General features: G+C 41.1%; 2 protein-coding genes across 2 annotated transcripts; one reads left to right on the forward strand and one right to left on the reverse strand.

The window, feature by feature from the left end:
* Nucleotides 1–116: 116 nt before the first annotated feature.
* On the forward strand, nt 117–4302 carry micos13 (mitochondrial contact site and cristae organizing system subunit 13). Its single transcript, XM_061824049.1, has 4 exons — nt 117–609; nt 930–1086; nt 1838–1895; nt 3780–4302. Exons 1-4 carry the CDS (start codon nt 581–583, stop codon nt 3875–3877), a joined length of 342 nt encoding a protein of 113 aa, XP_061680033.1. The 5' UTR covers nt 117–580; the 3' UTR covers nt 3878–4302.
* A 1476-nt stretch (nt 4303–5778) lies between these two features.
* LOC133502996 (spindlin-1-like) lies at nt 5779–13597 on the reverse strand. Its single transcript, XM_061824046.1, has 5 exons — nt 13359–13597; nt 12849–12894; nt 9139–9386; nt 8064–8297; nt 5779–7028 (listed from the first exon to the last, which is right to left on the reverse strand). The coding sequence occupies exons 2-5, from the start codon at nt 12866–12868 to the stop codon at nt 6823–6825; spliced, it is 708 nt and encodes a 235-aa protein (XP_061680030.1). The 5' UTR covers nt 12869–12894; nt 13359–13597; the 3' UTR covers nt 5779–6822.
* Between the last annotated feature and the right edge of the window lie 491 nt (nt 13598–14088).

A 14088-nucleotide genomic window follows, 5' to 3' on the forward strand; every position in this document is an offset into this window, starting at 1 on the left:
AGTCTGGAAGCAGTCGGGCCTGCGTAGAGAGCCAATCAGAGTGGAGCCGCGCGTGTCCAGGAGCCAGTAATATCGGAGTAGGGCGTGTTCTACCTGGAAATCACGTGGGAGTCCAAAATCGTGAGCGAATGCTCGAAAGACTTTTTTTTTTGCCTTAAAGATATAAGTTAATAATAAATTACGCCAATAAACTATTTGGATTACATTTTTTATACATTAACTTTTGTCATGGATCACGTTTGTGCCATCTAAATTTTCATCGTCCGGCTGTATAAATAGTGAGAGAAAAATACAAAAAAAGTTTATTCGTGAAATATTTTGAATGAACCTGTTTAAAGATGTGCTCTTGTTTGGTTAAAATGGAAAACAGAAAATGTAATAATTAAATATCAAACAAAGTACGTGGTGCCAGTTTGTGACTGTTTTTACGACACTTGTCGTAAATGACAACACTCGGTTTGAATGAACCTTTATTGATATTTCCATGGACAGACAGTGTGTCCTTCACTCCTGTCTATTTTAGTGCGGTTTTTGAACCAAGAATCGGCGTTGCTTTGAAAGGAAAGCTCTTTCGTGAACGATGGCCGCAAAAATTTTCCCTGTGATCAAGTAAGTGTTTTTGTTTTCTTGTGCGCAGTGTTTTATTGGCGTTTTAGAAGTCAGCTTGAGGGAGACTTGCAACTAAGCTAGCCACCAGTTTTTTTTTTTACAGTGGAAGCTAGCTGTCTTCCTGTCATAAGCTATCGAATGAATTAAGTCAGTACTATTAAACGTTTTATTACAATATGCTCTGCTTTTATTCGATTTTGCAACCTTCTCAACGTCTTATATGAATGAATTGGTAGCTACAAATAGTACAAAAACATTATCGAGGACACGTTCCAAGTAGCGCTCCATTTATTTGATTAGAAGTCTATCTTGATTTGCAGACTGGCCACGAAGGTGACCATCGCAGGGGGTGCGCTTTACGTCGCCTATGACTCCGGGCTCCTGGGCTCCAGCGAGCAGGGTTCCGAGGCCCTGGGGCGTGCCAGAGCAGCCATACCGCCCGCACTGGAGGAGTGGATCAAGTACTTTGGCCTGGAGGTACTAGAGCAAACCTTATATCAAGACACTGCACCTGCACAAGGGATAAGCGGTTTGCGACCGAATTTTGTGTCTACTTCGGCAACAGTTTCGTGCTCAATTCGGAACGAGCAGACGTAACTCATCAACATATGCTAATGCAGTATTTCATTTTTACGTACTGCTTATCCTAGACAAAGTCCAAGCATGAATCACAACATAATGGAAGCAAATACAGCTAATGCATGGAAGGCAATTATATTATTTGGGTGTAAGCACTAACTTTTCATTTGACAAGCCCTGACGTCAATATAGTGAACTGTCAAGAATGGTACACCTCAATTTTTCATCTTGACCATTGTTCACGTACAGAAACTCCAAACAACTTGACAGTTGTGATTTCTCTGATTTTAATTTTCCTATTACAGTGAGACCAGCTGAAAAGTTTGAAGTCAAGGCAAGCGCTACTATGATCGGTAACCATGTCTTACAGTGAGACTCGACCTTTTTGTCAATGTGTTGAAAGGTCCAACATCAAAATTAAACCTTTTTAAACCTGTCCTATTTTGGACATCAATGCCATTTCAGGCTTTTGTTTTAAAGTTGGCACTGGAGTGTAGTGGAGGAGTTTAATGAATCTTCGATGATGCTGGCTGACTAGGTTGCGGGCACTGCTGCAATTTAAACACTTGTGACTAACCTCAGAATCTACACAAACATATAAATATTAATGTCACTGGAGTTTGAATCTTTCTGACTTCTGTCTCAACAGGCTCAGCTTCCAACGCTACCCAAGGTTGAATTCTCTCCGGTGGAGGCCTGGAATTCTGGTAGGCCAAAAAAAAAATAACATTCTGTATATAAGATTATCAAAAAAAATGTAAATATTAGACATATAATCCAAGTAAATTTAAAATGCTGGATTTAAATTTAAATTTCATTTACCGTAATTTCCAGCCTACAAGCCGCGATTTTTTTTTTTTTTACACGCTTTCAACCCTGCGGTTTATGCGGTGATGCAGCCAATTTTTGCATTTTTTTCGAACGGCCGCAAGGGGGCACTCGAGTGGAAAAGGTAAGAATGAGACCGGTGGAATATATGTGCCGAGGAAATGACTTTTACTTACGCTGAGAGGACAGCAACGACGCATCCAGGAGGCAACAAAAGGACTCAGGACAACTTTTAAAGAACTACAGGCCTCCCTTACCTCAGTTAAGGTCAGTGTTCATGACGTAAGGACGGGACTGGGCAAAAATGGCATTCATAGCAGAGTTCCCAGTTGAAAACCACTACTGACCAAAAACAACATGAAGCACTCGTCTTACTTTTGCAGAAAAACATCGAAAGGATTCCTTAGACTTCTGGGAGAATATTAGACGCACTGACGAGGTGCGGCACCTCTGCGTCTTGTTACATCTGGCGTAAATGTACCATAGCATTTCACAAAAACAACAAACTTCAGACCGATGGTCAAACATGGAATGTGATGGTCTTGGGCTGTTTTACCCTCTCGGACCTGAACAGCTTGGTCTGTCTCATGTGACCTCAACTTGAAGCTCACTTGGGTTCTGTCAATTTCCGAATGGCTTGAAAAAAATAAAATAAAATAAAATGAGGTTTTGGAGTGGCCTAGTCAAAGTCTAGACTTGGCACGACCTTGAAAAGTCTATGCTCGAAAAGCCTCACTTTTATCTGATTTCAAACAATTCTGCAAGGAAAAGCGAGCCAAAATATCTCCACAAAGATGTGAGAGACACATTTCCAGTCAGAAAATGCTTGAGTTCACTTGGCTGCTGCTGAGGTTGGCCCAAGCAGTAACGACCGTTAGGGGGCCATCACTTTTTACACACGAGGCCAGGTAACTGAATACCGTAATTCTACCTAAAGAGCGGACCTGGTTCCAAGCCTCACCGAGTACATTTGGAAAGGAAATACCATTAGGTACATACATACGCTGCAGCAAGCGCCCACATTGAAACACGAGCTATTTACAAAGAAAGACTGTACGCAGGGCCCTTTAAAATAAAACTTACTGGTAAATATCACTGAGGCACGCCAGTAACACAGCTGCAACACACTAGCGAAGCGCTAACGGGGCCGGTAAAAGTCACTTCCTCGGCACATATATTCCACAGGTCTCTTTCTTACCTTTTCCGCTCAAACGGCCCCTTGCGGCCGTTAGAAAAAATGCACAAATTAGCTGCGTAAACCGCAGGGTTGAAAGCGTGCGAAAAAAGTCGCGGCTTGTTGGCCGGAAATTACGGTACATTTAGTTGTTGTTTTTTTTGATGACACAGTAAATGAAATCACCATTTAAAAACAGAATTTTAACTTCACTTGGGTTATAGTTGTCTAGTTGCATTTGAATGTTTATCTCGAGCATTAAAGCAGGGAGGTTATGTAAGAATATAAGAATTTGAGAAGACGGCATGTTTGGTTTACCTTAACGGGACAAGCCGAAAGGAAAAGATTTTTGTAATGTAACAACAATGAACAAAAGTGTGAAGTCAACCAGACAACAGAAAATGAAGATACTGGTGCGTAAATTTAGTAGTAAATTTGCATCAGCCATGACACGTTTCGGGATATCTTTTAAGGAGATATGTGGTACCACTGTTATGAATTTTTTTTCACCCAATATCTTTCAATATCTTTAGTTTCTGGTTGTTTTTGCATAAGCCAGTTTTCTAATCTACGTGTGCCTCTGTTGCAGGGGTGCGGTCGTCCATTTCAGCTCTGTCGGAGGCGCCGAGAAAAGCAAACGAATATTCCACTCGGGGCTTGCAGTACGTCAAAGACCTGGCCAAGTGAACACTAACACATCTGGGGACAGACGGATTATGGTTATTAAATGTCTATATCACTTTTCACTTGACTGACATGTCCTTAAATTTGTTGCCGATTGAGTACGGGTGGAGAATGTAAGCCAGGCAGGTCACTTATGCATAGCGATAACATTTGGCTTGGCCGTGTAAGTATAAACTAAAAATAATACCACAGAGGAATTATGTATAGTGTATATTTTTTTAAATGTCCACTAATGCTTCTAGTGTAATAATAACTTGGTCAATTGTTATATTGTGCATTAGAGGACGAAAATATCCCCTGATCAAAAAATGGTTCCCCGCCCACTTAGTTCACCAAGTTGTTCAATTGAAGGGATGTTGGTTGTACTATTGTACATAATGCTATAATATAAAGTTTTTAAATAAAGTGCTCAATTTCTCCTCAAATCATTTCCTTTTTGGTATGATATTTCGTTCCCATGCTTGTTTGGTTAAATGGAGACTCTCAATTGACTGTAGGTGCAAATGGTTGTGCGCCCTGTGATTGGCCAGCGACCAATCCGGCTGCGCGGCCTGTGATTGACCGGCGACCAATCCGGGGTGTACCCCACCTCTCAACTAAGTTTGGCTAGGCTACAGTGCTCCTGTGACCCAAATGACAATTGATTAAAACGCCGTGTGAGTGGCATGAATGAAGTAATTCATACAATTTGCCAGTTGCTCAATATACAGTATTTTGTTTCTTTACAACCTAATTTCAAAATGAATATATTAATTTAACACCTCTTGTCTGAAATTTTGTTTTACATTTTTTAATATTTAAAAAAAAAATCATTACATAGAAAGTTTTACATACATTTTGCTGCCATCGTGCAGTGGAATTTAGAGGGGAAATATATTTAATTTTGGGAAAAAGGCTGTAATGTGGAAAAAGTGAACCTTTTAATACTTTAGACACTGTAGATAAATCAGCACCATTTTACAAATTCAGCATTTGCAAAGTTATTTCTCACAGATTAATTTAATATTCTAGCATTAGCCAAATTAAAATCTATACAGTCTGTAATGTTGTTCAAGGTATTTTATAATAAGTGGCTAATTTGGCTGGTGAGTGTCTTATTTTTAGGGAGTGAATGATCCTCACATTGGTCTTGTATGGTGAGTCTATAGAAGTAAATAAATGCCACCAGAATTTGAATTAAGCGATCATATTTTCAATAGTTTGATTTCAGTGTAACTTTTCAATGTTAACAATTCAACTCACCACAATTCACTGTCTGAAATTCCACCGGCTACAATTCGCAGTTACACTTTCTTAGTATGTGACGTCACGTGACTAAGAAAGCGTAACAGCGATTGGCTGGCTGTTCAACTTTTGACCTGAAGTAACCCTGCCTGGTGGTGAATTTCAGACAGCGAATTGTGGCCAGTTAAATTGTTAGTATTGAAAAATTACACTGAAATGCATCCATCCACCCATTTTCTTTGCCGCTTATCCTCACAATACAACTATTGAAAATATGATCACTTCACATTTCACATTCAAATCCTGTTTTCCGTGGCATTTCAAATTCAAATCCTGGTGGCACTTATTTCCTTCCATACGAGTCTCACACGATTAAAACAGGTTTTGCAACCACTCCCTGTGCCACAAGGATTATCTGGATTTGTTTTTCAATATGTACAAGAACAAAGAATCATAAAGTTGTGCTCTTCGAAAATAAGCTGAAAGGTGGAGGAAATTAAGTGCAAAGATAAATTTGAGTCACAATTTTTTAAATGTTTTGTTTAAATTAGATTTTATATTTTTTTTTCAATGCCACATTTAAAATTTTTTTTTGAGCAATTGGAGTTTAAATGATTCATCTGAGGTTTTTTTTAAGAAGAGTTCGGTGAACTACTGAGAAATCACAACTACAACCGGAATTGGTTTGAGCTACCTGTTTATTGTTTGGTTGAAATATTCACAACAATTTCACACAACTTGTACGCATTTAAATACTGAAAGTGCTGCAATGTTGTTTTTTTTTTTATTATTTAAACCATCATGCCTGTAAATGAAGCGTTATTATTGCCCAGAGGCAGAAAAACTAATCTAAACATGTAAACGTCGTACAATAAAGTGCTCTTGACAATATCAACAGATTATACAACCACTCTGGATTTTTGTATTTAAAGTTTTTCAAACTGCATTTTTATTTTTTTTTTTCCGTGACTGCCATACACAAGCACCGGGACACACTTGACTGCAAGCTTGTTCGAACGTTGCCTATTGAGAAGACGCTTGAACCAACAGAACTTAAAAAGCCTTTATACGCGGTGGGGGGGGACCTTTTATGCTTTTTTGGGGGCGGAGGGGTTAAGCATTCGTCTGAGGTTGGATTTGTTTTAGTATGCGGTTCGTGTACCCCTGTTCTGAGATATGTACATTATTGAGGGAAAAAAAAATTGTGAGCCTGAAGGCACTTGATGATTCTTTTTTTTTTTTTTTGGTGGCGTCATTGGGATGCAAGCAAATGTCATCCTTTTTAAGCTTTACAAAGAATACTCTATGTTTAAAGGAGCAGATACCCTGCGATAATGACCGATTTCTTAACATAGCCAAATGGAGGCTAATGACTAAATCTCTGGTAAAGCACTTGTGCGATATTCCATCCGTCCCGACTTTTAAGTATGTAGAAATTCCGCAAATAATGGATTTAACTCCGTTTGTGCACTTAATGCCAAAGCGGAGTGGGCGTGCATCCCAACTTTGCGCGTCGGGCAAACTCAAATACGGCCTTTTACGCTTGGGAATGCGGACGCGACGAGTTAAGAGTTGGCCGCTACAGTTGTGCTGTGCAAACGTACAAAGAAAGGAACAAACCAAAGCTTACATGAATTACGAAGCGTCAACTAGTCTGCGATGGCTTTAAATAAGAACTTATGAGGATGGATGAGGGAAGGGAGCACGTCTCTCTCTCTCTCCCTTTAGGTGGTTTTCACCAGGTCGTAGACGTGGATGTGAAAGTCATCATCGTATTTGATATAGTAGACGGAGGGCTTGGCGGGGACCTGGTAGATGACCAGGCCGGTCCTCTTCACACCTTTGTCGGTCACGTACTCCACCTGTTTGCCCACCAGGCTCTCAGTCTCTTCCCCGGGCTTCCTGTCGGCGGGCAGCAGGTGCTTGTTTTCTGAACAAAATGGAGATGGAGATTTTTTTTTAAAGTACACTGCTGTGAAAAAGTGTTCTCCCATTCCAGTTTTCTTTGCATCTAAACATATCCATCCATTTTCTGGGCCGCTTATCCTCACAAGGGTTGTGGGCGTCCCGGAGCCTATCCCAGCTATAGTCAGGGTAGTCCCTGAACTGGTTGTGAGCCAATCGCAGGGGACATAGAGACAAAACAGCCGCACTCCAATTACAATCCGTTCCAGAAGGCCGGTTGAAAACCGAAGCGCATTTTCCCATTACAATGAATGGAAGATGAAAAAATGTGTTCCAAGCCTAAAAGTTTTTTTTAAGCGATTTTTTTAAAATTTGTCTTTTCCTGATAATGAACTGCATACTTGTATAGTTTAAATACTTTATATAATTAAATAATTGAATATATTTATTTTTTGCTTAAAATGTATGCTTTAGCCTAGTAGAGTATCCCAGGCTGGGAGTCCATTGGCGTATCTGTAGTGACTCGGCCCCCAGCGTTTTGTTATTAAAAGTGCAGAATGACTTTAAACAAGAAATAATGGGGGGGGAATTGTTTTTTATTTTTACAGAAAGTACGTAACGTACAAAAAAATTTAACTTGCAACTAGAGGTAGGGTTAATGGAACAAAAGAAAAAAGCAATGCAAAGCAACTGTTTCAAATGTCTTCGGTGGGGGTGACTCGCCCCTTTTTAACAAAAAGAGAATCTAATATAGACGGTTTTTGCCGTCTTTTGAGCACCTTCGTGAAATGGCTCATAACATCATCATTGAAATTTTGCATTGCTCTGCAACATTCAGCTTTTCTCACTTCCTGTAGATGTTAAGCACGTGTCTTAATACTTTTGCCTAACGAAAGAGCAGATATTTCATGCTCATTCATAATGGTGGTGACTCATAAGGAATGCGTGTCAAATCTTAGCGGTTAAATAATGTCGTAAAAATAATTAGTCTTGACACACTTTCCAATGGCGAGCCCGGAGACAGTTAAAAAATGGCTGTTCGGTCCACGCCGATACATACCCGCTTCGGGCAGAATCCTGAGGTCCCCATCGGCGTAGTCGTCCCACAGTTGGTACATATAAAGAACTGGGTCCTTCTCGTAGGTGATATAATACCAGTTGGTCATGATTGGCGCTCTGGAAAGCACCATCCCTCGCCACTCGTTCTTCTCGCCGTCTTCCTTTTCAAAGAGATGCTCCACGGCTTTGCCGACGAGCTCCTCAGCCCCGGTGGGTATCTTGAGCCTGTTGTTTACTGTGCACAATGATGCAATGGATGAATCCCCACCCAAAATTACACACAATTTGAGGTAAAACCACTCTTGCACCCCAAATTCCAAGGATAAACTTTAAAGCAGGGGTGCCCAGACTTTTTTTTTATCCCAAGATCTACTTTTCAAGCAGCCAGCAAATCTTGTCCAGTTTGACCACTTTTTCTTCGATTATTCACATACTCTGACAGTCCTTGCATCTTAAAACAACAGCATTTCTTTTTTAACTTTCTCCATTAATATCGAAAGTAAACATATGAAGCATGTCGAGCTCGTCTTTGCTCTACGTTGCTCAGAATGTGTTTTCTAAGCATCCAGTTATGATACATATTTCCACCAAGTTTCAGGTAGTTCAGTGAAATTGGTGTCAAGGGCTTATTTTTACTAACTTGTTGATTGCAAACCTATAAAATACACATTTTAGTTAGTTTTCAGGGACAATGCGCATTGAGCTCCTGAAAAAGTTGTCGTATTCTTATTGGGGCTAATTTTGGTCAATTCTCTAGAAGGAGTTTGTTATAGTATGATCCCTGGAATTTCCCCATAATAACCACTTGAAACAAAAAAAAATGACTTCTTGTTCAATTTCAGGCAGGCATTTATCCCTGACATTTTCATAAGTCCTATGATGCTAGATATGACCACCCAATTAATATCATGGTTGATTATTTTTTTCTCAACTTTTCACTGATTGGGGTGACCAAGGGTGTTTTGAGTGGTTGTGTTCATCGGGATAAAAATTGGTGCCTTTCAGGCATGCTCACGCCCCTTAAAGGGCATTCATTCATCATAAGAATCATAAAGGACACATTTTCATGGACATACCGACACTTTCCGAGAGGACCTGCAGGTTAGAGACGCGCTCGTCCTTGAACAGCTCGATGCCGTAGACGCAGTCAAAGCCGTCGTACTTGACCATGAAGAGCGACGGATTGACGCCGAGTCGGTCCAGCACGGTCCCTTTCCACTTGCTCTGGTTGCCCTTCTCGCGCCAGTTGTGCTGAATGCGCACACCCAGGATGCAGTTGGGGTCAGGGCTCCCAGCGTCGCTCAACTCCCCGATGCTTCGCTTCCTGCCAAGTGAAATTGAGTCATTGCCCTCGGAGGGTAGCGTCTGACTTGGGCCATTGAAGGTACATGCTGTACATCTGCGGAGTTATCGTTCTGAAATATGACCCTTAAGGAACTGTGGTGTAACCACAATAAAACAGACCGGTTAAAACGGACACTGGAACAAACGTACCGTCATGATGGAACAATGTGTCCATTTGGCGTTTACAAAATGTTTGTTCCAGAATTGGCTGTTGTCATTTACTCGATCTATGGCGCAATGTTGGCAGATAATGGGACTGACTTATTTCCAGGTCACAGATATTCATGACTAGATACATTTACAATGCCTTGTGGGGCATTGACATGGTGCCCACGGTATAATGGTTCTATCTTGTATATTCTACATAGAGCACACACGTGCGTGGGTGGCAACTGTGGAATTCATAACAAGTCTGTAACCTGCTATTTTTGGTCCAGTAACAGTTTTTTTTTTTTTTTTGTCAAGCCATTCGCCTTTGGCAACAGGTTCGGATCCAAGAAGCACACAAATTCCTGCGGCTCACGAAAGTGACTCCCTGTAAGTACTGTATGTCAACGATGTCACCCGCACTATGCATTTTCATGCTTTCTAAAAATAATTACAATAACTTTATACAGTAATCAGCATTTTAGGCCACAAAAAAGCAAATTAGTACTGTACTGTAATATGGGTGCATATGGGCTGATAACAGTGCTTCAATGTAACAATCGACAATCCAATCTATAAGGTTTCACTGGATTTCATTTATGCTGCAATGGCACACATAATATGAGCATTATAAGATTTTACAATGATGATAGAGGAGATTGTGAGTTCCCAATGTATGATAAATACATCAGCTTCAATAACTTCTGAAATGTTGCAAAATGGTCAGGAATTTGTGAAACAATTGCGACAAACAAATTGGTGCAAACAATGTGTACCACAAATTTAAGAATAAGCATTCCAAATGAAAGATGGAACCATGAATCTTCCCAGTTAAAGTAGGTTTTACACTGTGACGCTTATCCACTGTATGTTTAAATAAAGAAATGAAATAAAACAAAACAAGGCAGCACAGTGAGGCAGCTGTAGAGCATTGGCCTCACAGTCCTGAGGAATCCCGGCCCGCGCCCGTGGGAAGTTTGCATGTTGCCCCATTCCTGCGTGGGTTTCCTCTGGATACTCCGGTCTCCTCCCACGTCCCAAAAACACGCAGTAATTGGAGACTTGAAATTTCCCTTCGCTGTGATTGTGAGTGCAACTGTTGTCTGTCTCCATGTGCTCTGCGATTGGCTGGCAACCAGTTCAGGGTGTCCCCTGCCAGCTGGGATTGGCTGCAGCACTCCCGCGATCCTCATGAGGATAAGCGGCTCAGAAAATGGATGAATGGAATATAAAACCACGTGTGACTTTTCAAACATTCTGCATATTTATTTCCAAGAAATAAGCAAGTCAAGGATTCTTCAGGGTTTTTTGGGTGGCTCTGTGTTCAGCTATAATAGATCCTCCCCAGCATTAAGCAGCAGGAGTATCTCCTCTCCACATTCAGAACCAAAACAAGAACCATCTGTACGAAGCTGACCTTTATACACAGCAGAAAGTGGCCCAAACTGTCATTCTGAGGTTTGGTAGAAAATGAAGTGAGCAATGAGAACACATTTTATAATCTTCTCTTCTCCTGGCTTGCCACCCAGTGTAGAGAGTCAGTAGTACAATACAGCCGAAGGAAACGGCTGTTTCCAAATTTTGCATATGCCTTTGGTTGCTCAAAAAATAGGTAGCAGGCCACAAAATCCCGTAGTTTGATTATGTGTCAGAAGATGTGTTAAAGCGGAAGGCCACTCATTGAAAATAATGTATCAGATGGGTCATGTCATTGGTACCGTAACTTTAAAATAAAGATTTATCAGATATTATTTTAGGTTGTTTAGATCGGCAATTTGGAATGTTCCCGGTTGATGACATTTTGGCAAGTCACATGATTTCACAATCACATGAGCTGGGTGATGAGGATAAATCCGAGAATTGTGTGTGATTCGTGAAATTGGCAGCGCCCTTGAAAATTCGTCATTGTCGATAAAAATCTTCTCAAAACACTATTAAATGAGAGAGGATTTAAAATCACATTGTCAAAATAGGGTACGTATTACATGACCCATTGATACACTGTTAATGCAAAGCACTGGATTTCCCCTTTATGTTTCTGAGCGTTCCGAAGTATATAACACGCATTTGGGGCGCATTTCCAAACGTTTGGGTTTAAAATGTTGTTGGAGTGTATCCTTTAGTGTTTCGGAGTGCCGGCGCGCAGTCCTGACGCCCGACAGGACCACATATTAAGGCATAAGTGACATTCAATATGGCGGACACACCAACGTATTCTTTCCACTGATCTCAAAACGAAAGACAGGATAGCTCATTGGCCACCAAAGTCTGCGTCCGCCATCTTGATACTCCCAAAAAAAAACCATGCCGACCTGTGCGAAAACATTCTACAGGTAAGTGAGAAAGATTTACTTTCACAATGTTAACGTTTGTTTGTAAAGGGCTTTTTTGAAATTTTCTGATGAGCTTAGGTCACTCGAACAAAGTTTTGTTTACGGTTGTTCACTCTTTACCTTTACAGCCCAATCCCAATGGTTTTTAGCAAAAAAGCGATGTAACTATTTCCCCAAACTTCATCAGTGGATAAGCAGGAAAACACATTTTCTGACATTTCTGATGAATTTCATAATACAGCACTCTACAAATTGAATTCGATTTTCAAATGCAAGGAAACAATTTTAAATTTTCTGTCTGAAATGGGATGTCGCAGAAACAACAAATGAACAATGCGTTTAGCATGTTTTTTTCCCCATTGAGAGTCCTTATTTGCAAAAATATAGCTAACTGATCGACTTAAAATGTAATGTTTTTATGACGGAAAAAAAAGCTTAGTTTTTACTGTTATGATGATAGTGATTCACAGCGTATTTTGGGAAAAGTTAACAACACAGAAATCTGGCCCTAGGTAACATGCAAGGTTTTTTTTTTGGTAGTCACCATGTTTTATGTCTTTAATTCGCATTTAGCCTTTTTTGGCTTACCAAGTCGAATTAAACATCCTTCACGTTACCAGAACTGAAAAAAAAAAGTCAAGCTCACAAGACCAGTTTTAATTCTACATGCCAAACTTTGAAAAAAAAAGTCCACCATAATCCAATCTGTAAACTATGTCTTCCACGCGTTTTGGGAGTACCAAGACAGCGGCCAACTGGCTTCAACCAATCGACATACCCCTCGATCGATATGCGCGATCCAGGCTTTTTTAGATCAGTGATTCCTTCCCACGTCGTTCGTAAATTCCCCCAAAAACGGGGAACACTCTTGCCTCCCTGAACTCTGCACTCCCAGAGCAGTGAGGACGTCAGATTGAATTTCCAAATATCCGCTCGATGCATCAATCTTACTATGAACATACCTGCCTCTTTTCTTTGACATGCCTCCACAAATTCGAAGGTTACCGGCTGAAAGGAAAAGAGAACATTCTTTTAGTTGCGCAGTGGGCGAGCGGAATGAAACATTTCCCAAAACATCTCGAGCGAATTGCGCCAACGACTGACGTCATCGCCGTGCGCGGAGATCGACGGCTGCCCTCGGCCAATGGCGTCGCGTCACCCGGAACCACTTCCCGTGTATTTACGTCGCTTGCAATGGAAGCGATTATGTGTGTACGTGTGGGCGCCACCGAATTGCCACGGCTAACTAGCAGTTAGCTCGGCGCGAACGAGCACTTCGGAACTGACGAGACCGTGTTCGTTCCGCCAGCCGTGTCGAACCGACATCTCGTGCTGGCAAAAATGACACACAAATAAGAAGTACGTCCAAAATGTGACGAGACGAAGGCCATAGGCGACTCCGACACACCTGTGCTGGCTTACATCCAACATACTGTATAAGGTCATAGTTGAATTGTGTAATGTCATGTTACCAGTTTCCCCTCGCTTGTCCGAGCGCCACCTCAATGCAGACGTTCCAGGGAGGTAAGGGGCGGTGAGAAGCTACATCCGCCCCTTTCCAAGTTCCACTGACAGCCGAAAATCACACACTGACTGGGCGCCGAGTCGCCGACAGGCTTTGCGTCTGCCTTCACCTGCACGCTGACTTCATTTCGGTTCTGTTCCGTCTGTCAAAGAAAATGTTGCTCCGCACGGAACCCGACTCGGTGAAATCTCGCGAAAGGCGACGTGAAAAGGACTGTGTTTCCCAGCATGCCCTTCGGCCACTACCAACCAGAGAAGACGTGGACAGAAGCGCTATGGACGCTGGGCAATGTAGGCGGACAAGTTCTGCGAGCCAGCTCGGCAGTCAGGGTAGGCAGTAATTTACATTTTCATATGGGAAAATTGTGTAAACTTTGGATGTACAGTATAAAAATCAATAATTAGTGTGATTTTAAAATTATCTACTAATTTAATTTACATATGTATGTGCTATGAGTGAGTTCATGCAAACCTGTTTGCGCAAGTAAAAAAAGAAATAAAAAACATGGGAAAGAAAAAAATAGGTACTAAGTCGTCAAATCGAGATATTAAGTCTCGGCTATGAGATACTGTGTTGAATCACAGTTGCAATATAGTAAGTACAGTATTATTTTTACCTTTGGTTTTGTTTTCCTACATTTTGTACATTTTTTGTTGGCAGAAACAGTATAGTATGAT

The sequence above is a fragment of the Syngnathoides biaculeatus genome, chromosome 7 (assembly GCF_019802595.1).
Source record: "Syngnathoides biaculeatus isolate LvHL_M chromosome 7, ASM1980259v1, whole genome shotgun sequence".
Lineage (NCBI taxonomy): Eukaryota > Metazoa > Chordata > Actinopteri > Syngnathiformes > Syngnathidae > Syngnathoides > Syngnathoides biaculeatus.

Bases quoted from the DNA above. Each gene is read 5' to 3' on its own strand.
- micos13 (XM_061824049.1), top strand. From the start codon at position 581: ATGGCCGCAAAAATTTTCCCTGTGATCAA. The intron at 1,087-1,837 runs GTACTAGAGCAA...CTGTCTCAACAG, and splicing joins TCAAGTACTTTGGCCTGGAG to GCTCAGCTTCCAACGCTACC. The intron at 1,896-3,779 runs GTAGGCCAAAAA...CCTCTGTTGCAG, and splicing joins GGTGGAGGCCTGGAATTCTG to GGGTGCGGTCGTCCATTTCA.
- LOC133502996 (XM_061824046.1), bottom strand. From the start codon at position 12,868: ATGTCAAAGAAAAGAGGCAG. The intron at 8,298-9,138 runs GTATGTCCATGA...CATTGTGCACAG, and splicing joins GGTCCTCTCGGAAAGTGTCG to TAAACAACAGGCTCAAGATA. The intron at 7,029-8,063 runs GTATGTATCGGC...CATTTTGTTCAG, and splicing joins CAGGATTCTGCCCGAAGCGG to AAAACAAGCACCTGCTGCCC.